The 21,082-nt window shown below is 45.8% G+C and overlaps 6 protein-coding genes across 8 annotated transcripts; 2 read left to right on the top strand and 4 right to left on the bottom strand.

Annotated features, from left to right (window-relative positions):
• Positions 1-14: 14 nt before the first annotated feature.
• Positions 15-2,166, bottom strand: LOC6607426 (MOB kinase activator-like 1). The gene is made up of 3 exons (XM_002032159.2): positions 1,729-2,166; positions 1,186-1,352; positions 15-1,121 (listed from the first exon to the last, which is right to left on the bottom strand). The coding sequence occupies exons 1-3, from the start codon at positions 1,740-1,742 to the stop codon at positions 643-645; spliced, it is 660 nt and encodes a 219-aa protein (XP_002032195.1). The 5' UTR covers positions 1,743-2,166; the 3' UTR covers positions 15-642.
• Positions 2,167-2,273: 107 nt separating this feature from the next.
• LOC6607425 (nucleolar protein 56) lies at positions 2,274-4,229 on the top strand. Its single transcript, XM_002032158.2, has 3 exons — positions 2,274-2,368; positions 2,532-2,934; positions 3,000-4,229. Exons 1-3 carry the CDS (start codon positions 2,366-2,368, stop codon positions 4,082-4,084), a joined length of 1,491 nt encoding a protein of 496 aa, XP_002032194.1. The 5' UTR covers positions 2,274-2,365; the 3' UTR covers positions 4,085-4,229.
• A 34-nt stretch (positions 4,230-4,263) lies between these two features.
• LOC6607424 (clathrin interactor 1) lies at positions 4,264-11,948 on the bottom strand. 3 transcript variants are annotated; one of them, XM_032722807.1, is made up of 7 exons: positions 11,625-11,948; positions 10,493-10,694; positions 10,064-10,433; positions 9,888-9,984; positions 9,070-9,827; positions 5,458-5,510; positions 5,149-5,215 (listed from the first exon to the last, which is right to left on the bottom strand). In XM_032722807.1, exons 1-6 carry the CDS (start codon positions 11,675-11,677, stop codon positions 5,458-5,460), a joined length of 1,533 nt encoding a protein of 510 aa, XP_032578698.1. In that variant the 5' UTR covers positions 11,678-11,948; the 3' UTR covers positions 5,149-5,215. The 3 variants fall into 3 exon arrangements, with proteins under 3 accessions (XP_032578697.1, XP_032578698.1, XP_032578696.1); XM_032722806.1 differs by lacking the exon at positions 5,458-5,510 and having other exon boundaries at positions 4,264-5,215; XM_032722805.1 differs by lacking the exons at positions 5,149-5,215; positions 5,458-5,510 and adding an exon at positions 5,634-8,804.
• A 274-nt stretch (positions 11,949-12,222) lies between these two features.
• On the top strand, positions 12,223-14,608 carry LOC6607423 (FAST kinase domain-containing protein 4). Its single transcript, XM_032722808.1, has 7 exons — positions 12,223-12,317; positions 12,493-12,688; positions 12,752-13,462; positions 13,523-13,772; positions 13,834-14,108; positions 14,163-14,232; positions 14,291-14,608. Exons 2-7 carry the CDS (start codon positions 12,511-12,513, stop codon positions 14,499-14,501), a joined length of 1,695 nt encoding a protein of 564 aa, XP_032578699.1. The 5' UTR covers positions 12,223-12,317; positions 12,493-12,510; the 3' UTR covers positions 14,502-14,608.
• Positions 14,485-17,208, bottom strand: LOC6607422 (IQ and ubiquitin-like domain-containing protein). Its single transcript, XM_002032155.2, has 7 exons — positions 16,687-17,208; positions 16,377-16,632; positions 16,095-16,312; positions 15,387-16,030; positions 15,217-15,329; positions 14,971-15,155; positions 14,485-14,915 (listed from the first exon to the last, which is right to left on the bottom strand). The coding sequence occupies exons 1-7, from the start codon at positions 17,124-17,126 to the stop codon at positions 14,651-14,653; spliced, it is 2,121 nt and encodes a 706-aa protein (XP_002032191.1). The 5' UTR covers positions 17,127-17,208; the 3' UTR covers positions 14,485-14,650.
• A 760-nt stretch (positions 17,209-17,968) lies between these two features.
• LOC6607421 lies at positions 17,969-20,384 on the bottom strand. Its single transcript, XM_002032154.2, has 2 exons — positions 20,041-20,384; positions 17,969-18,583 (listed from the first exon to the last, which is right to left on the bottom strand). The coding sequence occupies exon 2, from the start codon at positions 18,580-18,582 to the stop codon at positions 18,013-18,015; it is 570 nt and encodes a 189-aa protein (XP_002032190.1). The 5' UTR covers position 18,583; positions 20,041-20,384; the 3' UTR covers positions 17,969-18,012.
• Between the last annotated feature and the right edge of the window lie 698 nt (positions 20,385-21,082).

Below are 21,082 nucleotides of genomic sequence, written 5' to 3'. Positions count from 1 at the left end.
AAGAGACGAGTTTATTCATAATATTCTCTTTATTAGTATAAAACGTATCAAAAATGTTTATCAAGTCTACAATTATTATCAGTTATTGGGTGCTGCCGACCGTCGCCTCAAATTGCTGGGGTTTGCATTACAAAATCGCTTGATCCGCTGAACCGCGAGCAATTAGCGATAGTTTAATAGTAATAAATACATAGAATACATACAGAAAGAAAAACGATAAACAAGGAAACACGCATAGTTTGTGAACGTAATATTGGTTGTTTCTCGAAAGCGGGAGGTGTTAGTTATAGAAGGCGTGCTGTTGCTCTTGCTGCTTTTGTTTTCTCCTTGACATATACATATAAATATGATTTATACTCCTTAAAGTTACGTTTCACATATAAAAATATAGTAGTTGCTCTGGATCAGCAATTAGCCCGCTATAGTTCGGTTCACATTGCCAATTGGCTGTTTTTTGTTTTCTTTTGTTTAGTGGCAGGCCCCCCATGAAGCAATGAACGAAACATAAAAGTATTGGCGGTAACTAACTAAAGCGTAATACACGAGTCTGCCAGAGCGCTTTCATCACAAGTCCAACTGCAAGCGCAGACCACCGCCACCGCCGCCGGAATCGCGCAAATTCGCGGCTCCATGCAGTGATTCCTATATCTGCCGCTCATCTTTAGCCGTCAGCTTGTCGATGAGCTCCTGCAGCGGGGCCAGTTCGCGCCGCTCAATCAGATTGAACTCCTGCACGAAGAAGATGAAGTGCTTGAAGGACGTGTTAAGATGGGCCTCCTCGCCAAGCGTCACCACCTCTGTGAAGTGCTGGTGGTAGATGTGCGCATACACGCGGAACAGACGCTTCAGTATGGTCTTGGCGGAGGAGTGAAAGTTCTTTGGAAACGGCACACCGATCTTGGAGGGAAACAGGGTCTCGTCGTCCAGTTGGTCTTGCACCCAAGTCATCAGATAGTCTATATACTTTGGCGCGCTGCACTTGATGGGCTTCTTTACGGTCAAACCGTCGGCCCAGTGGTACTCGTATTTCGGACCAGCCGACATGATGCCACAGGTCTCCTCGGTGCAGAACTCGGTGATGGTGCCGTACAGCATGTTGATCTGGTTGAAGAAGTCCACGGCTGGAGTGAAGGAGTGACAATGAGCATTGGTTTTCTTTCCCGACTTACACTATACAAGACTCACTGTTAACGGCCACCCACTCGTTGAGATCTTCGCCATCTGGCAGGGCCACTGCGTTGCGCAGGTTTCCCGATCCCAGCGTGGCGGCCGCATGCTTCATGAGATCATATTGGTGTGTGCCTTCCGGGATGTTCTTCTTGGGCTTGAAGGTCTTGCTGGAACGGGAACCGCTGTGGAAAGAGAAAGGCAATAAGTCGCGGCCCAAACAGCCCCACTCAGTAACGCATAAAGCAGTAAAGATTCTATAGCTTGAAACGTAAGCAACCTCGTTCAATACGCAATACAAGGTACACCCCTTAAACAAATATTTCATATTTTTTTACGGTTTTTAAATTCATTGAGCAAGAATGCAAGATATCTTTGAAAAGCTATTTTTGAAACACCACAAACAAAATAGGGAAGTTCCACTGTACAGGAGGTTGGGGATATCACCCCGAAAAGGGCAAACAAAGCCGGAAAGTCAGATGTGGGGGCGGGGTGATCCGAGCTTTCTTTGTGCTCGAAAGGATTGCAGTTGCACTACGTTTTGCCCCCCTGAGAACTTACAACAAGAAGTCCATGGCATGCAATTGCTGTGCTCCGCCTTTCACTGGGCCTTCAATGGAATTTTCCTATACGTAGACTTTTCCGGCGAGTGCCACACCGCTTTTTCGGCTCTCCTGTGTCGTGTCAGCAGCTTTAATCCGCCGATTTTCACACAATTAGCGCCGAATAATAATCGAAGAAAAGTGGCTGGAATTCGCACAGCAGGTTTCTTTCTCTGGTCAACTGGGAAATGGCAATGATGGTATCTGTATCTGGCCTCCAGTTGGTCGGTCTGTAAACTAGTGCCGTGACCCAACAGCTGATGCGAGCGGTTCCAGGAAGTGTGCCGAGCCAACTTATTAGTTCTGTTGTGTTTATAAACGCAAAAAATTTGTTATAAATAAAAATAAAATTGCTTTCACACACAGAGACAGTTGATGAAAGTGCGAGAGGGACAACGCGACAGGTTAACAGGCTATCAACGTGGCCAGCCTGTTAAAATAATTCAGTACGGTACTGCGGTATTTTATCTGGTATGTTCCTAACATTCTGCAACTGGCTCGCTATGGTCACACTTGAAGTTAGCACGTGGAAAAACAACTGTAGCAGCATCGTGGGTGTATAAAAATATATATTTCTTAATTAAATCGGCATAGATATGGTAAATATTGAAGTGCAATATTCATATATTAGAATGCTCTGCTGGTTGCCCGTGAAATGAAAATGTTTTCCCTGAGAAAACTAACCTACACACGCGGAGCACCCAAAACCACATGTGTTTGCCACCGCATCATACTGATAATTTTCCATTTCCCCGCCTTCAGTCGAACCTGTATGTGCTGTACGAACATGCGGCGGGCTTCTCGCTCTTCTCCGTCAAGGAGTTCGAGGAGGTTTCCATGTTCCTGCCCCAGGTGGAGTCATCGGTGACGGACCTCGCCAAGTTCAACTCCATTGTTAAGCTGGCTGGATTTGCGCCTTTCAAGACGGCCATTGCCGCACTGGAGAACATCAATGCCATTTCCGAGGGCATTGTGCCGCAGGATCTGCTCTCCTTTTTGGATGACTTCTTCGCCAAGCTGAAGAAGAAGAAGTGCACTTTGGGTATTGCGGATGCCAAGCTGGGAGCTGCCATCACCGAGGCCATTGGCGTCCAGTGCAGTCACTTTGGAGTGGTTCCTGAGATCCTGCGCGGCGTGCGATTCCACTTCGCTAAGTTGGTCAAGGGTAAGTTAGCTGCTTTGCAAGGAAAATCCTCTTTGTCTAACTAAATTCTCTTCCATCCGCTCCAGGATTTACCGACAAGTCCGCTGGCGTTGCTCAGCTGGGTCTGGGCCACAGCTACTCTCGTGCCAAGGTCAAGTTCAATGTTCATCGTTCCGACAACATGATCATCCAGTCGATTGCACTGCTGGATCAGCTGGATAAGGACGTAAATACCTTCTCCATGCGGATACGCGAGTGGTACTCGTATCACTTCCCAGAACTGGTGAAAATCGTTCCCGACAACTACATGTTCGCCAAGGCGGCTAAGTTTATCAAAGATCGCAAGAACCTCACGCAAGACCAGCTGGAGGATCTTGAGAAGATCGTCATGGACTCCGCAAAGGCTCAGGCTATCATTGATGCCGCCAAGATGTCCATGGGCATGGACATCTCCATTGTGGATCTGATGAACATTGAGCTGTTCGCCGAGCGCGTTGTCAAGCTCTCCGAGTACCGAAAGAAACTGTCTACCTACTTGCACAACAAGATGAACTTGGTGGCGCCCAATCTACAGTCTTTGATTGGCGACCAGGTCGGTGCCCGCCTGATATCGCATGCCGGAAGCTTGACCAATCTGGCCAAGTACCCAGCATCTACAGTACAAATCCTGGGTGCCGAGAAGGCGCTCTTCCGTGCTCTAAAGACCCGCTCCAATACACCAAAGTATGGTCTTATCTATCACTCCTCGTTCATTGGTCGAGCTGGCCTGAAGAACAAGGGTCGCATTTCTCGCTTCCTGGCTAACAAGTGCTCCATCGCGTCGCGTATCGATTGCTTCCTGGAGCAGCCGACTAGCGTGTTTGGCGAAACTCTTAAGCAACAGGTCGAAGATCGCCTCAAGTTCTACGAGTCCGGCGATGTGCCGCGCAAGAACATTGAGGTAATGAAGGAGGCCATCGAGGCAGCTGGCCAAGAGGCGGCAGTCACTGCACAGTCCGAGAAGAAGAAGAAAAAGAAGAAGCGGGCGGCTGAGGACGAGGGCGAGACGAATGGCGCCAGCAATGGAAACGGAGCAGCCGCCGAGGCGGAGAATGGCAATGGCAACGATGATGGAGAGCCAAAGAAGAAGAAGAAAAAGAAGAACAAAAACAAGGAAGCGGTGGAGGCGTAAATGTCTCTGTTACATTCAACTTAGTTTAAGTCCACACAATTATCTTTTACTTACATGCTTCTTTTGTATTTCCTTTGACCCTGATGGATCGCATTTCAAGTAATAATAAACATATACTTTGGAGGGTATTCCCACCGGAATTTTATGAGTTTGCGTTTTAAATCAAGAGACTATCATAATTATTGGTTTCAATTGTTTTATATTTCATATTTGCTTTACATTCAATTTATATACAGACACATCGTAACGTTAACTATTGCTAAAATTGTTTGATTTCATTACGTGTAGTATTTTGTTTAACAATTTCAATGTTGGATCGCTCAGCCGTCCGTCCGCGCGTTGTGCTAACAAATCCGTTCAGTACAACCATTATTCAACTACTCTGTGTATTGCATTTGATGACGACTTTCAAATTCCGAGTGGACGATCAGGACGGATGTGGAATTAATGGGTTTGATCCGGAAAATTTCATCGGGGGTAAATTGTTTAACAACGAATTTAGCAACAAATTGCACGTGTCGCAAACTTTGTACAGCAAGGGGAAAGGAAAACGTAAATAATATATAGAACTGAAAAGTTTAGCGATCGTGGAAATGTGAATGTGAGAGTGGACATTTTGGGTAGTAGGTTCAAGGCGGATTGGGTTAAATTAGGCTAACAAATATCATTGAAACAAGTCAAATGCCGACGAGCTATTATTGTTATTATTGCTGTGATTCTGCTGCTGCTGGAACGCTCCAAAGTTGGCAAATGCTGATTGGTTTTGTGGAATGCTTTGCTGCGGTGCCGGAGCCCCAAAAATGTTCGGACTGGTCATTGGCGACAGTCCAGGGAATCCGCCACCTGTCTGCACATTCAGTGGCGCCTTTGCCGGACTGTTGGTCTTCAGGGCATTCATCGAAGGGGCCGGGGCACTGGGCTTGCCCGACTTGCTCATCAGCAGGTTGTCCAGGTCAATGTTCATCTTGCCGCCCTTCAGGTCGCCCGACCAGGTGGCACCCACAGCGGTGGACTGGGCACTGGCAGCGGTGGGGACTGCGCCCCCGTTGGTATTATTGTTATTATTGGTCACCGACATGGGCTGGAGCAGATTGTTGCCCGTGACGGCGGCAATGGGAGGCATCATATTGTCTGGAAAAAACAAAAGCAATAATAATGTTATTCGGGGTTTCACCTTTCGTTTTCATTTTTGTTTCACAAAAAGCTGTTTTGGATGTGTGGCTTCGATAGAATTGCGAATGGGGCTACTTGGTGATCGGCTAATGAGGTGGTCACTACTCGGAAGCGTTTGCGCAGCAAATCTAGTGCAATTACAGAAGGAAAGAATAGGTTCGTATCTGTTATGTGGCTATTGCCGTTTTGGATTGGTTTACCTAATGAGTCCGCGGCTGCGGAGGCCGCACAATGCCCGGAATATTGAGAAATGCTTTTCAATTCACCATTATTAAGTACATATGTATGTATATATTTGAGAAATAATATTGGATCCAATGTGTGTGGTTTGCAATACATATATGCAGTAGGAGAAAAACAAATAAACAAAAGAAAGTAGTTTAAATGAAGTAAATCCATATATGTATACCTGCAATACAATGGCATCGAGGGCGAGAGATAATTAAACAATAATTCCTCGAACTATTATCTTATTTCTAGCAAATACATATCACTCTCGAGTCTATTATTAGTTTTTTACAATAATAGAAAATGTTTAAGGACACAGCGTTCACGTTTGTATGAGAATTGATGTAAAGTATGAAGTAATCTTGTATTTAATCATATATATCATATTATATTAGTTCGGAAAAATTAACGATTACGACTCTGAATATTTCGGTAAATAATTGTTCGTTTTTCGTAACAATAAATATGCTTAGTGTATTTTAAATACAGTTTTAATATTTAAAATCTCTTAACACTCTATATGCTGCTTTCAAAACTTGTTGATCGCCACATTAGGTAGCCTGTTGCATGGCGGCTGTGTCAAAGAGTTTGTAGCAGGTGTCCAGAATGCTTTGGGCCAGCTCACGACACTCCTCCGAAGTCTCTCCGCCCACCAAAGGCGATCTTATGAAGTCATTCAGCCAGCGCTGCAGTTCGTTCAACGACTCCGCAAAGTGCTGGGCCAGCAGATGGGCTGGTGTGGTGACCAAGGCGATTCCTATTAGCTGTAATGTAGCCGCTCGGACGCGAGCCTCGGCATTGAAACGTACAAAGGCGCACAGGTCAAAGACCTCGCGGGTCATCGCCGGCAGCAGTGGACAGTTTTGGGAGCACATGACCAGCACGGACAGGGTATGTAGCAGGTTAACAAGCAACTGGGTGTCGATGTCGTGAGAAATATTTTCGTATTTCACGTAAAGCATCTGCCGGGTGCGCTGTCCCCGCACCAAACTGAAGAAAAATGTACCGGCAACGGGGTGAAATGGATTGGCCTTCTCCGTTCGATGTCCAGCTTTGGGCTTGCTGAAATATCTCTTCGTCTTGGCCCGCAGCCGGTCGCGGATGATCCTTTGCGCAGCGGCCAGACGAGCGGCCGGACTCTCCTCCTCCTGCTGAAATTCGAACTTTCGGGGCTGCTTGGCTGCCGGTGGTACAACATCCAGAATTTCCATCTCATCCTGCTTGTTTTCATCGCCAGAAAGTTCTTTCGCCGTTGCTGCTAGTACCTGAAGCATCAGAATACGGACACTGGCCGAATAGCATGAGTTATCCATGTGGAACTGGCGGCATAAGTACTCGGCACAGGGACCAGGATGAGCCACACAAATGGCCACGCAACACTTAAATTGCGTACGTTCGAATTGCTCATAGTAGAACTGCATTTCCATGACCAAGAAAAGTTTTAGCAGATCCAAGGCCAACTGAGTATCATGCTTGGCCAGCTGGCCCCGTATAAGTTGCTCCGCTGTGCCCATGGCTCCTTCGAAAACCTGATAATTCTCCACTTTTTCTCGAAGCAGGTGCAGTAAGTCGATGACGAATTTGGGACGCTGATCAATGGTGGTGGTTGTATCGTTGGTCATGTCGTAGGGTTTCAAATCATCATCGTCTTCATCCAGTGGCTCGTCGTCATCCGAGTCCAGCTGCATGTTCACATTCTGATTTTTGGGAGCGGGCTTTGTTTTTATTTCAATATTCGGCTTTTGTGGCTCCTTCTGCTCTGAAGTACTCATAAAGTCACTGAGATGTAATTCCAATTGCTTCAGCTGATCCTCACAATGCTTCTCATCTAGCTCAGTTTTGCTCGGGCTTTCAAACTGACCCAGTTCATCAAACTCTTCGAAGATGTGCCAATGGAATGTATCCTTAAATGAATCGTAGTCAAATCGTAGGCGATCATCCTCCTTCACATCAGGCAAGGCAATAAAATTGAAAATTAGCTCCACGGTCTTCATTCCTACATGACGCTGCAGTGCATCTGGGGACTGCAGATGGTTGCTGAGTCCATCGTGGAGCTGACGCTTGATGTTCAAATCCGTTTCAAGATTCCTACAGAGGCATTTTCCCGCCAACACAAGCAATTTGGATATAGCCAAGTGCTCTTGGCTGCCCAGTTTCTGCAAGGAAATGCGCTTCGACCAGATTCCAAGCAACTGATTCAAAAGAATCTGCAGTTGAGCAGGAGCTACGGCGTTAAGATAACTGGCCAATGTTTTAAGCTGCTTATTATCCACGGGTGTGCGTTGAAGAGGCAACTTCTGGAGCAGGCAATGCTTCCAATGAGGTGTCTCCAAAGTAGCAGCACCTATAAGAACGTACAGGTTCAATTCCGCAGAAAGGGCCGATTGTGCCGTTTTTAGGCAAGCAGCGGGATCCAATTCTCTTAATATGGTATGCACTACTTTTCTTCCTCTGGGAGCCACCGCGTAGTCCTTAAGTACTCGTAGGATGCTTTCCAAAGTTGGACAATCGTAAATTAGGTTTATAGCCTGTGACAAAAGCCAGGAGTACGGTTCCAAATCAAAGAATTCCCCATTATCATCGCACTGTAGGACAAAGTGCAAGGATTTCAGCCACTGGCGCAGCAGGAGTTTCTGATAAGAAACTGGAGCAAACGTCTCCGGCAATCTTCTTCCTAGTCGGTTGGCCACCTGTGCTGGCAGACTGATAAGCAATTGAAAGAACGCTTTCACCTGGGCATCCAGCTCCTCCACTTTTCTTTCCGGCATAACTTTGATAGTCCTCGCAAAGCGCTGCAGCAAGGAAGCTCTCTGGCGGGAGATGTGCAGCAAGGCGATAGAAATTAGGCTCTCATCCTTAACCATGTTTTCCAGAAAGGAAGTAATTGTACTGGGAAACTTATCCAATCTAGTCTGAAGCGACTCAAAGGCAACCGATACATAATCAAAGCTGTGATCCAGTTTAAAAATGTTAAGGACTTCAACATCCTGCGATGGCTCTGGCCAATCCTGGCTGAATAGCTCTGTCAATTGATTCAGCAATGCGGCATACTCTCCATGGGCAAGACAGCTCCAGTCGCACGTCAGACGATCGAGACCAACCAACTGCTCTGGTGTGGTAAATCCGGGCAGTGCATTTGAGTTATGCAGTTCACCCAGAATGGCTGCCACTTGGGCAACGGCTGAAGCGCTCTGGACCTGCATTAAATCGCGCAGCTGCTTCTGAGCCTTGGAAAAAGCCTGACGCACTGCCTCAGGTGGTGGATGTGGGGAAGCCGACGACATCGAATCATTACTGGATGCCAACTGCTCTTCAACAGCTACGAGAGAGAACGAGAAGAGAACGAGTGCATCCGATTGGAAAATGTTGCCGATTATATGTGGGAGGATGAGATAGTGTATCTTTGTGTGGGCTGTGGAGCTGGAGGTAGAGATAACGGCTCTAGTCAAGCTCGGAAGGCGCACCTTCATGCAGCGATACCTAAATATATCATGAAGTGACTAAGGCCAAGGCAATTACTCTAATCTTAAACCTACTTCAATTTTAAGACTATGTTAAGCTACAAGAATCAAACTACAACTCACCCATGGGCATGCTTTGGTGAATGGACAGATCGCCCAGGCCTGCCAGGAGATCTGTAGCCGTTGTGGCTGCTGCCGTCGAGGTGGGAGCTGAATTAAACAGGTCAAACGAATCGTTCGCCGGCGTGGCAGTCTTCAGCAAATTACCGTCCAGCGCAGAGGTCGACGTTGTCGAGCCTTGGAACGCCGCAAAGTCGGCGAACTCATCGTTCGCAGTCGTAACCAGGCCCGTTGATGGTGGCTCACTGATCGTCGATCCCGCTGATGGTTGACCGAAAGCAGCGGCGAAGTCGCCGAATTCCTGCTGGCTAGCATCGCTGGCGCGCGGATTGAAGTCATCATCGTCATCCACAATCACGGCAGCACTGTTCAGCGTCTTCTCCTGCCCCGGCGGGGGTGAGCAGGTCTTGAACAGATCGTCCAGCAGATCGTTGTTATTGCTTTGCGTATTATTGTTTGCCTTGGAAGCAGACGGCGATGGCGAAGCGCCGCCCATCAAGTCCACGCTGGTGGGAGTGTCACGGTGAGTTGGCGAGTGGATGCCAGCAGCACCGCCAGGAGCTGGCTTTCCAAAGTTTGCTGCCGCACCCAGATCGATCTTCTTCTGGGACAGCGCTGGCTTGGCAGAAGTCGTTGAAGTGGGCTGTTTGGAGACAGGGGAACTGACGGTCTTCGAACGAATGCTCATGTTGAGGCTGTAAGGTTTGGCCTCGCTGGCCACTTCGGCGGGACTCGCACGGTCATTGTATCGATAGTTACGTCTGCGGGGAGAAGAGAAGATTAGGATATAAAGCTGGCTAACTGGCAAAGTGAATACTTGCCTTGGACTGGGTGAGTCGCTGTCGGATCCTTCTCGCTCTCCATCATAGTGAGTATCATCATCCTCATACCGATCCTTGTCGGCGCTTTTGTCGGAGTCTGAAGAAAAATCATGAATATCAATATTACACAAACAATATTTGGATTAAAATCTTAAAAAAAAAAACTCCTAGCTTACACCAATTGTCCCCACGACTAGAGCGGTAATCGCCATCATTGTAGCCTCCGCTACCACCGCCGCCTCCTCCAGAGCCACCACTATAGCCGCTGTAGCCACCGCTTCGCATGCCCATGGCGTCGCTGCTCATGCCGATGTACTTGTCCTTGTTCTTCTTCGCCTTTTTGCGCTCCTCGCGCAAACGATCATCGTCCTGAATAAAGTCTATAAGCTCTCGTACCTTATGCCTAACATTAATACCCTGATCCTTGCCGCCCTCGTCGGTGAACGTATAGTTTTCCAGCGAGCGCAGATCGTAGATGTGCTCCCGAGAGGAGGTTACCACCCGCTCAGAGCCGTTTCGCACCAAATAGTTTAGCAGAAGGAGGCTCTGTAAGTAAAAATGTATTCGTTAGCTCTATATTTATCAGTTTTAACTGAAAACTTTACCTTGTAGGTGCGTCGCCAGTTGGTTTTATTGTCCTGCAGCATGCGCTTCCACAGCATAGACATCACCTCCGGGAATGTTTCGTATGAGAAGGTGGAGTAGGCCAATTCCTGCATGAGGGGTCCTGTAGGCCCCCACGGATCATCGTTGGTAGCTTCCCTCACCTTGCCCTCCGTTTCCGTGTAATTCATCACGACATTGGTGCTGCGAGTGGGAAGACAATCATTACGATGTTCCTCGTAGAACTTTTGTTTTCTTAAATAATGGCTATTTAGGTTAGTATAGAAATAAGTAAATAAGGCATATTGACTGGGACTTAATCGAATAGATAATCAAATAGATAGAAGTCCAGTTAATCAGAACTGGTATTTTTAAGTAAACGGTGTGTGACGATACGGATTTACAATGCCCAGTTGCAGATAAGTAAGTAATACGCATGGCTTGGCTACGACGTTGATAGACGTTCGAAACGTGATGGAAGAGGGCCAATTGTCGCAAATGGGCCAGCTAGGTGTTCCTTATCAGTTCGAGATAAGCCCTAGGAAAAGTGTACCCGCGCACTTAACCTAATGAGTTCGGTGCTGGCTATCGAGGCACCATTGCCTTCCCATTATTTATTCGAACTATGGGCTCTTTTTTAGAAACAACTACCCCATAAAAGGCGCAGGAGAAAGGGGACACCCATAATTAATAATTCGATGGGGAAACAGAAACACCCATTTCACTGGAAAGCCTGGAAGTGGAGCGGTTAACACAGGTGAAAACATTTTGTTTTATTTGGGCAGTCGAAAGCAAACAAATTGTTTCTTGATAAAGCCCCACACACACACAGACGCATATACACATGGATATCCATATCGGAATGCGGCTGTGTTGGTAAAGCTCGCTTGGAATGGAGAACAACCTTGAAAGCAGTTAAAAACGTGAACCTAATCCAGCACCCCGATGCAGTTCATCCATAAGTAAGATATCTTCATGAGCTTTTGAAATCCTTGAGGAGTTGGGGGCGTGGCGGGAAATCAGGGAACTTGGGGCGTGGGAGTCTTTACATTCACTTCGGCGTTAAGGGAATGTTATACACACTTCCCATTATATATACGTATGGATATATCCTATATATTCCTGATCACTTACACCTTGTCCGCCAATTCGCGCACTTTCCACATGCTGATGAACTTATCCACCATTTTGAGGCTATCGAATGCTACGGAATTTTTCACACAATCTCGTCGAAAAGTGGCTGGAAAATCCAACTACAACAAGACGTCGAACTCGTTTTCGCTTGGCGTGCCGTTTTCTGACTGTTTTGCAGCTGACGGTTTGCACTTTTGCATGCAAACTGCGCACCTATCTCGCACCCGCGCTTTCCGCAAACAAAAATGTAAAAATTTAAACGAAAATTGTAAAACAAAATCACAGCAGCTAATATTTGGTGAGCTGTCGTGTCCAGTGTTGCAAGCAGTGTTGCCAACTCTCACTGTTCAAGTGTAGCTAAATCCGATAAATAGCTGTAGCCGTTATTAATCAAAATTAGCTTATAAGTTTGTGCTGTAAATAGTTCAATAAAACATTAATTTTTATATTATTATAGCATAAAGAGAAATTGGTATTTTTATAAAATTGGAAGCATTTACCAAATAACCGAAAGCCCATGCAATGATCCGTAAATAGCGGATTAAAAAACGCCAAGTCTAGCTACAAAAGGCTGAGTTGGCAGCACAGTTCGCGGCCAGTGTTACAAAAGCTTTGCATGCAGCCGACGGGCTTTACCCTACACTAGAATCAGCTGAACGCTGCTGTCATCTGTGGATTCTCAACGTTCAATAGGAAAGTTTACTTAAATAAATGATATTACTAAATGAAACGCAAAGGATATCAGGGGAAATAAGACTGTTGAAGTCATGAATATAAGCCTATATCATTGGCATGCTTTGTAAAGCCCCTTCTTGGCCGCTGAAAATGTAAACAAAAAGGTTATGTAAACTTCTGTGGTCTCTTGCAGCGTGTGAATTGACTGAAAATGTTGGGACTACAACGTTTTGCCGGCAGTTTTGTCACCCAGTTGTACCGCCGTGCAGCCTTCAGCAGCAGTGTCCGGGCAGCGGGCATTCCCGTGGCCCCCACTGGAGTTCAGTCGGATGCAGTGGAGCCGGAAGCACGCACGCCGGCTGTGGAGGAGGCGGCCAAAAAGCCCAGGGGTAGGTACATTCTAAAATTGTTGTCCTCCTTACTAAGTGGTATCCACGCCATCCTTATTCCAGGCAACATGGTAGCCGCTGCTTTCGAATCCCTCAGAAACGGCAATCCCAAAGATGAGAGCAAAAGCCAAGCCTCCAGCAAGATCGATGAGCGTATCATCAACGCAAAGACAGTCAATGGACTGCTAACTATCACGGAGAACAACAATGGCTTCTCGAGGAAGCATGCCCTCAGAATTGTCTCCATCCTGGCCGAGTGGAGCACCTTGAATCGAGTAAAGATCTCGGAATTCGAGAACGACACAAGGTTCCTACGTATTTGCCGGATGTTGGGCCGGACGGTTCCGAAAAATAATGGTGCTAACAACAAGGACCTAGACGAGAATGGGACGGCCAAGCGGATTTCCGGATTCCGGACAGATGACCTAAACACGGTGCTTGGCGTAGCTGGTGATGATGAGGCCGCTAAGCTGATAGCTAGCATCAGTCTGCCCCAGATGGTCAAGGTGATGAGCACCCTAGCCCAGCGGAAGAGGCGTAGTACTCCTCTCTTGCGCTCCCTGGCCTTTAATATCAGCAGCGCGTCGGAATCGCTGGATTTAAAGCAAGCGGGGGATGTGCTGTTCGCCATGTCCACGTTGAATTTCCAGGATTCTGTTCTGAGCGCCAAAGTGTGTGCAGATGTGCAATCGGCACTGCCTAAGAATGTGGAGAAGTCTGCCGTTGTGGGATCCATTATTACCAGCCTGGGAATTCTACGATACCGGGATTTGGGTTAGCTCGGATATAAACATACCCAAACAAATTTGTGATTAATGATTAATTTTTCGTTAGATATCTTGGAATCACTGACGCAGTGGCTTTTAAAGAATAGTGAAATCTGTCGCCCACAAGATCTCAGTGCCTATTTCCTTACCTCGGCCCTGCTAAACTTCAAAAGCGCTCAACTGGAGGAAGTGAGCAAAAAACTAGTACAGTCTATTGTCCGCGAGGATTTTACCAAGCAATCCGAGTGGTTGAGCTTTGTGTGGTCGCTAACAATGCTGGGTCTAGTAGAACACGGCCACTTGGCTTCTGTTTTGAGGTTTGTTCATAGAAATGCTTGAAAATTTCGAATTAAAACTTAAATTTGTAATTACTTTCAGTGCGGACTTCCTGGAGACGTTGAAAAAGGACAAAGCTGGTGTCACTGCTACCTCCAAAATGAGGCTACTCAACTTGAATAGCTATGCCCAGTTAATAGCCACAGATTACAAGGGTCCACTATTGCCCACTGACAGTCCTGTCTATCAGGTGCCCATGGCGCATCCTAAAGCAAAGCAAGTGCTGGTAAATGGAATGCTAGATGCACTGAAAAGTCTGCTGCCGGCCAGCAATCATTTACAAACCGCTGTAGACACTAAAATGGGCTTCCTCATAGGTAAGAGAGTTTTTTATTAATCTGTACCATTTTCCTGATTAACTGTCGTTTCAGATGCACTGTGCCATTTTGATGCTAACAAAAACCCCCTGCCGTTGGACAAAGAAAATCCGAATGCAATAAGGCAAGTTATAGCTCGTTTTATCAATCAACTTGATTATAATGAATGAACTTGATTTCAGGGTGGCGCTGATGGTCATCGATTTCCATGACATATGCCACGGAACGCATCGCTGTGGCAGCGGCGTTACGAATCTGACATTTGACCTGCTAGAAAAGAGTGGTTACCACGTTATTCCCGTGCCCTATAATGAGTTCAGCACCAGTGACAAACTACTGAAACGCGTTCAGTATTTGGAGTCAAAGTTCAAGGCGATTGCAAGTAGCAAATAATTGCAGTTATAGTTTATTTAATTTTTCTTGTAATGATTGATCAATATTTGAATTGTTTAAATTTTGTAAATGTTAAATTAGGCGCTGAATTACAAGCTAAACCCAAATTTCGAAGGGTGAGTTACTGGGAGTCATTTTAACCACATAGCTTAGACGGCATCCAGTTTACTGGAACGTTGCTTGTTCATGCCCACTTTCCACCATTGGCCCGTCTCCTGGAACTCGGTGGCCACAGCAGCTAAGGTGTGGAATAGGCTGCGAGCCAGCATGTGAAGATTACCGATGTGCAAAACGAACTTGGGATCATACACCTTCTCAATGTCATCGATCTTGTAGTGATCTCGCGTCTCCCGTTCCGTCAGGCAAATACAGTTCCACGGTGCCCAGTCATCGCTCTTGTTCCAACGCGGCAATCTAAAATAGATATATTTTTGAGTTTGATTTTTAAACACTTCATTGTGAAGATTACCTTAGTTCACTGAGATTCTCTGTCTTGCTTAGAGCCGAATGTCCATGCCATATTTTGTCTATGATGTGGCGAACATCATCTGGCTGCATTACAAATGCAAAGGATGTGGTGCACTTGCGTTTTCGCTCATCCCGATGGATGCACCGTAGAATGGACTGGTACACGGTGTTCTCAGTAGCAATAAGCTATGTGTATGGGAACATTTTGGATAACAATATTTAAAATGTGCGATAAGGAAGAACCCACCTTTAGATAGTAACAGTGCTTGCAGGTGTCCACATGGCTCTGACGTGTCCGAATGGCAAACTCGGCATAGGTCTTGACCTTTTTGCATACAATGCACATGCGCGATGGAATCCCTAAAAATCACAATTCCGAAGAATAAATACAATAGATATACACGTATATATACCTACTTTGTTTGGGCTCGCCCTTTTGGAACTTTATGAGATCGAAAAAGAGCATTGTCTGGCGTTTGCGCAAGATTTCTACGTCAAAGGACTTGGCATAGAGCAAAAGATTCTTTTCGCGATCAAAGAGATCAAAAAGTTCAGGAAAATTCGGGAAGCAAGTCTCCTCGGTGAGCACTTCCATGACTTGTCGGATGAAGTCCAAGCGGTCCTCCTTGCTGCGCGGCTTTCGCAGATCCTTGTAGATCTCGGTGAGGAAGCGAACTCGCTGTGTGCTCAACAGATCCATGTGGATTTTGGAGTCCTTGTAGCCGACCCACTCGATCGGTTTGCCCATCTCCTTTAGCAACTGATCCTTGCGAAAATCCTCCATGGCCTTGTAGACGAGATTACGCTGCCGCTCCACGCCATTAAGCAGCTGAATCTCCTTGTCCAGCAGGATGTTCACCTCGGCAATGCGAGCAGGCCCCTCATAGTTGGCGGTAATACGCTTCAGCTCCGCCTTTTTCCAACGAGCCACCTCCGCATAGAGAAGATCGAAGTCATCCTTGTTGCGTGGGAATTGCTTGATCACCCGGTGTCGCTCCATGCGCTGTTCCACGCACTTCTCATACCGCTCATCCTCATGCTCGCGATTCTGCACCAGGCGACTGGTGGGGGTGTATAAGATGAGATATTTAGTTTCAGAATTTAAATTGAATATAGTCCACCTACCGATACTCTTGCGCCCGCAGGTGAATATATTTCCACAAAATCCAGCGCCTCCAGTTTCGCTGGATGAGCAAAATCTTTTCGAGCTTCCGCTCTGCGCGCTCCTTCTGGGCAAAAGTCTGGTACTTGCCAGGAACTATGGTAAAGTCATTGGCTGCGGAAACATATAGTATATTAATGCCATCCAGATGGCATTGCACCGATTGCTCATGGGCTGTGTTCTAAAAAAAAAAATTTTGCTATAATTGATTGCAATATACATAAATCAAAGTTTCTTGAACATACCAGAGTCTTTTCCTTTTGCTCCCATGTCTGCGTATCCCTGGTCTTGTACTTCCTGTACTTCATCTTGTCAAAGTACGGACCAGTTTGGGTAAATGCGTCCAGGTACTCCTTGCCCGTATTCTGATCCCGATAGCCGCAGAGGAATGGCTTGACTATGGCCGCATTCTCGATCTCTACGACCACGGTTTTGGACTGGCCATCCTGGGTGTCATCACCAGAGATCTGGACAGTGATAAAGTCGGCCAGACGGTGTTTGCTGATAAAAGGTTAAGTGTAAAATTGGTTCAGTAATGCCATTTGCTTCACCTACTCATAGTACACATCCAGATCTAGCTTGGAGGTCTGATCCTCTCTACCCCCCTTATTCATCTGCAGTTGGAACTCATGAATGCCGTACTCATCTAGGGCAGTGGAGTTCAAAGGCACGGAGTTGCAGAGAATACGATTATCCTGTCGGAGGACGAGCCATTCCGGTGCCACTTCAAACTTGCGAGCAAGATCCTGTTTTATCTCGCCCAGAAGCATACAGTTGGGATAAACTTGGGCCAGGATTTCGGAATCCGATAGCCTGAACTTCACAGTCACATTCTCCAGTTCCACGCAGCATTCTTCGGAGTGCTGCGGCTCCGATTCAGTACTCCGTGAATCCAGAGGAGGGGGACACCCTGGTGGCAACTTGGGCCGTTCGCTGGGCTCCACATGCAGTTGCACATTGCACACATACTCCCGAGCACGCTCCTCCGCGCTCATCTTGCCACCCAAAATATATCTGTTGATTTTTGGAGAATAATAGTTTGTAGTTCAGTTAATTCCGAAATGAGGCTGAAAACTGCCTGCTGAGATATAGCCAAATGAGGATGGCCTCGGCTGGGGGCCACAAGTTTGTTCAATAGCTCCACAGCCGCTGCTAGGCGCCCTGTTGTGGCAACGGGTTGTAGGCCGAAAAGCCGCTGAAGCTCCAATTTAGTGGTATCAAACTTAATCAGCTTCGTTCAAGAAGCTCCACATAAAGAATTTCTTCAACTGTACTTAATTTTTCCCACGCATTCGCAATAAATTTCCATCAGTGAAAGCACCCAATCATCTAATGAGCTCCTCAACTCCAATTGCTATTAACGAATTTGCATTCCCATACATTTTTTCTAATTGCCCCGATTTCGAAGTCTAACCACTTCGATTGACCATTTTTCAGCGCCTTATTATTTATTATTATTTATTGCACAACTCGTAGCATTTGGCATGCGCAAAGACAACGGTGACAGTAATTACTTTTACTAAATGGATTGGACAGATGGTCGGACCACACGTGAAGATGATTTTCAGCTACCGATGATGCTACCGAAGCGGAAGCCGACTTAATAATGATGCTTAACTCTTATATCATGATCCGAACAGATATCATCAAATTTAATGGCTCCTCTCGGCTTTTAGAGATTTCTTTCGCTTGATTTTGACCCAAATCGGTGGTTTTGTCAATTCCGCTCATAGGAAATGCGATCCAATTGAAAGGTTTTGCGATTTCCTTTTTAAGGTGGGTTCCATTCAAAAGCCGCTTAACAGATTCGCTAACCAAACAACGAAATTCAAAGCAATTGTAGGGCTTTCTTTTGTTTTTATTATTTTCTAACTAACAGTACTAATAAATAATGTTTTTGTTGTAGTAAAAGTTGGACTTCAGGTTAAGGGCTGTCAGTCCGGACTTCTTATCGGCATGGGCCACCTGCAGTCGATGCGGACGCCCATTGAAGTAGTAATCCTTGAGGTGTTGCACTCGAAGTACTTTGCTCGGATTCCGATGATCCAGATTGGGGCTAGATGTCGTCGTCGTCGGTGGTCGAACCGTTGTGGTCTTCCTCGTTGTGCTCTCCGACTCTTGGAGGATGGGATTGATTTTCATCGGCTGATAGTCCAAGCCGATGCCGGGTATGTGGCGGAAGGGCAGTGGGGGTACGGGTATGTAATATATTTTCGAATCCTTTTTCGTTTTTTTCGTCTTACTGCCGTTCTTGTTGTACTTGCGCAGATTCAGCGGCTTTGATGTGACCACGTAGTCCATATACAAGTTGTCCAGCGAGGGCGACTGCACCACAATCCGGTTGGCCAATCTCGTGGGAGGCGCTTCTGCCCGTGGACCATAGGAATAGGGTCGAGCTGCCACCAAATTGGCCAAGATGATTAGCGATACCAGTGGAAGCAACGGCGACATTCTGAAAATGAGCACAAAGGTTGGTGAGACCGGATAAAAAAATATTTAAAAATAATTATTAAAATTGGCTTATCAAAGAGCAGTGTTTTTCCCAAAAAGCGTTCAGATTAAATTGGAAAATTACAAAAATATCCAAAGTGGAATATTTTTATAACTACAAAATTTAATTATAAATAAAAGTAGAAAAGGCCAGTTAGCCGGGTAAATATTTGTGAGAGGTGGGAGAATGTCAAGGCGACGGGCAATGAAAGTGCTGAGTGCCACCCACGCCCCACTCGACGGGTTGTCCGATTGTTCAAGGTTTTGATCGATGGGGTAGCAACCGAAGTGGCGAACTCAAAGTGCTCGGGATCACAATAATAGTAGTAATGGCAACCAATGCGATTTTCTGCAAGTCACATGCCAAAGCCGAATAATTAAATAACAAATAAATTGTCTGTGCGCATCAAAGCGCAAAATGTTTCGCCTTTACATTGTAAGTTTCTCACGTTCGCCACATGTGTACACATGAAAACCGAAACACTCACATGCCAGAGATAATTTTCGTTTCGATTTGATTTAAATGAAAGCATTTAATGCACGCTAATCAAAGCGACGCCGGCAGAGCAATTACGCTAATGAGCGAGTCGAGCGCCATCCGCGGCGCAGATTTCAACGCTTCAGTGATTAATGAGCCAGTAAAAAAAAATAAATTGATCGGCGCAACAACCGAAAAACTTGGGATCGAAGTGGATAACACGGTTTTTGGGGCTAACCAGGGGCGTCTGCGGTTCGCCCACCGTTTCAACAGATTGTGGGCTAGGCAAATCACATCAGGCTTATGTTTTTCCGATAAAGACATTTGTCTAGTTCTTGTGTCTGGCAGAATTCCCGACAAAATATGCGCCCAAGACAAATTGCAGAAAGTTGGGAATTTGTTTGGTTTGCTGATCACAAGCCCCGCATGATATATGATATATGATTGGAGTGCTCAGGGATCACTGTGATAATGGAAGCCAAAAGAGCAAGATGTGAAATTCGAGAGACCACACACATTACGCCTAAGCTCATTACAATTTAATTGCTCGAAACCCTAATGACTCGCACTTCGCACAGTTCAGGAAATAGAAACTGGAAAAACTAAATTTAATTTGTCCACTCACTGACTTCAATTATCTAAGGCTGTTTTACTTTGCGCCTATATCAACGGCATTGCCAAGGTCATTTTCGTGATGCTAGCCATGATTAATCATATCACGCTCCTCACTGGTGAAAGACGAAAGACTTAGGCAACGAACTCGAAACGGGCGAAGCGAGAGACTCAGGCAGCGAACTTGCTGCAAGCGAAAGACTTAGGCAGCAAACTCGATGCGGACGGGCAGCAATTATAAACTTATTAAAGAACCGCCTGCCAGCCGTCAAATGCAAATGCTTTAATGTGTTTTTATGGGCATACGTCTATATTCTAATCGCACTCACTTTAAATGGCTATGACTGCAGCTGCCGGTTGGATTTGTTGATTAGTGATTTTCCTTAGTAATATTTGTCGATTGTACAATTTATTGCCAAAGTGTCCTTCAAGCGAAGATGTTTACTTCATTAGATTGTGGAAATTAATTTATGCGTAATGGTAGGCAGACGCTCTATCACGTTTATGGTTGGATCATTTAAATTTTAAAGCGAATATCTTAGATGCACTTTTCGCGTTTTCTCGCACTGCTTTGCCGATGCTTCTGTATTTTTTTTTTTTTTTTTTTGTAGCTTGAGCGCGCAGCTTTTGAACGTTGTGAACGCCTCGGCGTGCGGCAAATAAATGAGATCTGCGGACTGTTTGTAATTTGTTTTTTTCTCTTTTTCTTCTTAAATCAAAAATCAGTGCCGACGTCGCTGCCGCCGCCTCTGCCGACTTCGCTGCCTTTCTGTCGTCATCAGCGGCAACTGGATTTATTATTGTGTGAGGTCCCAGCCGATGAAGACCGGAGAATTAACTGGTTCTCCGGATGGCAGATGATCTCGGATGATGAGCGGCCATAAATTAGCCAGTTTATTGTTTGTCCACTTACTGTTACACTTGCAAATTGCACTTGGTGGGATTTGCCTGCCCCGCATGTGCCATTTGCTTAACAAATTCATCAGCCTTGCAGTTCTCCAACCAGAACTGAGCAGGAAATCCAACACCCCTTGGCCAGTCAGTCGGCTCTCGATTGTATTACAACTCGGTGGGCAGCTTCTTAAAGCCCCTGGAGAAATAGAAAGATAGGGGACAGGTCCTTAACCCGTGCTTACATCCTTTTCCTAATTTCAAAATATAAACCTAACTTAAACAAACATTGAAATAATATAAATTATATTTTTATGTAGCATTTCAAAAATGTATTAGATTTTAAATTTCGTAGATTTGAATACGGTTTGTTGATAATAAGATGAATAATAAATCTTTAACTAATTGGTACAAATTTCAGATATACAACTGTATGTATTTGCATACATTTGCATCTTTTCTCCGTTTGTTTTGGTAACA

The sequence above is a fragment of the Drosophila sechellia genome, chromosome 3R (genome assembly GCF_004382195.2).
Source record: "Drosophila sechellia strain sech25 chromosome 3R, ASM438219v1, whole genome shotgun sequence".
NCBI lineage: Eukaryota > Metazoa > Arthropoda > Insecta > Diptera > Drosophilidae > Drosophila > Drosophila sechellia.
Note: the sequence above shows the minus strand (reverse complement) of the source record. Positions and strands in the feature narration are given on the sequence as shown.

Excerpts from the sequence above, each read along its gene's own strand:
- LOC6607426 (XM_002032159.2), bottom strand. Across the intron at positions 1,122-1,185 it reads CGAGTGGGTGGCCGTTAACA|CCGTGGACTTCTTCAACCAG; the intron begins GTGAGTCTTGTA and ends CCTTCACTCCAG.
- LOC6607425 (XM_002032158.2), top strand. Across the intron at positions 2,935-2,999 it reads CTTCGCTAAGTTGGTCAAGG|GATTTACCGACAAGTCCGCT; the intron begins GTAAGTTAGCTG and ends CATCCGCTCCAG.
- LOC6607424 (XM_032722805.1), bottom strand. The coding sequence starts at position 11,677 with ATGGTGGATAAGTTCATCAGCATGTGGAAAGTGCGCGAATTGGCGGAC. Across the intron at positions 10,434-10,492 it reads ACTGGCGACGCACCTACAAG|AGCCTCCTTCTGCTAAACTA; the intron begins GTAAAGTTTTCA and ends TTTTACTTACAG. Across the intron at positions 9,828-9,887 it reads AGCGACTCACCCAGTCCAAG|ACGTAACTATCGATACAATG; the intron begins GCAAGTATTCAC and ends TTCTCCCCGCAG.
- LOC6607423 (XM_032722808.1), top strand. The coding sequence starts at position 12,511 with ATGTTGGGACTACAACGTTTTGCCGGCAGTTTTGTCACCCAGTTGTAC. Across the intron at positions 13,463-13,522 it reads TCTACGATACCGGGATTTGG|ATATCTTGGAATCACTGACG; the intron begins GTTAGCTCGGAT and ends ATTTTTCGTTAG. Across the intron at positions 13,773-13,833 it reads CACTTGGCTTCTGTTTTGAG|TGCGGACTTCCTGGAGACGT; the intron begins GTTTGTTCATAG and ends AATTACTTTCAG.
- LOC6607422 (XM_002032155.2), bottom strand. The coding sequence starts at position 17,126 with ATGAGCGCGGAGGAGCGTGCTCGGGAGTATGTGTGCAATGTGCAACTG. Across the intron at positions 16,633-16,686 it reads GATCTGGATGTGTACTATGA|CAAACACCGTCTGGCCGACT; the intron begins GTAGGTGAAGCA and ends ACCTTTTATCAG. Across the intron at positions 14,916-14,970 it reads GAGAATCTCAGTGAACTAAG|ATTGCCGCGTTGGAACAAGA; the intron begins GTAATCTTCACA and ends TATCTATTTTAG.
- LOC6607421 (XM_002032154.2), bottom strand. The coding sequence starts at position 18,582 with ATGTCGCCGTTGCTTCCACTGGTATCGCTAATCATCTTGGCCAATTTG.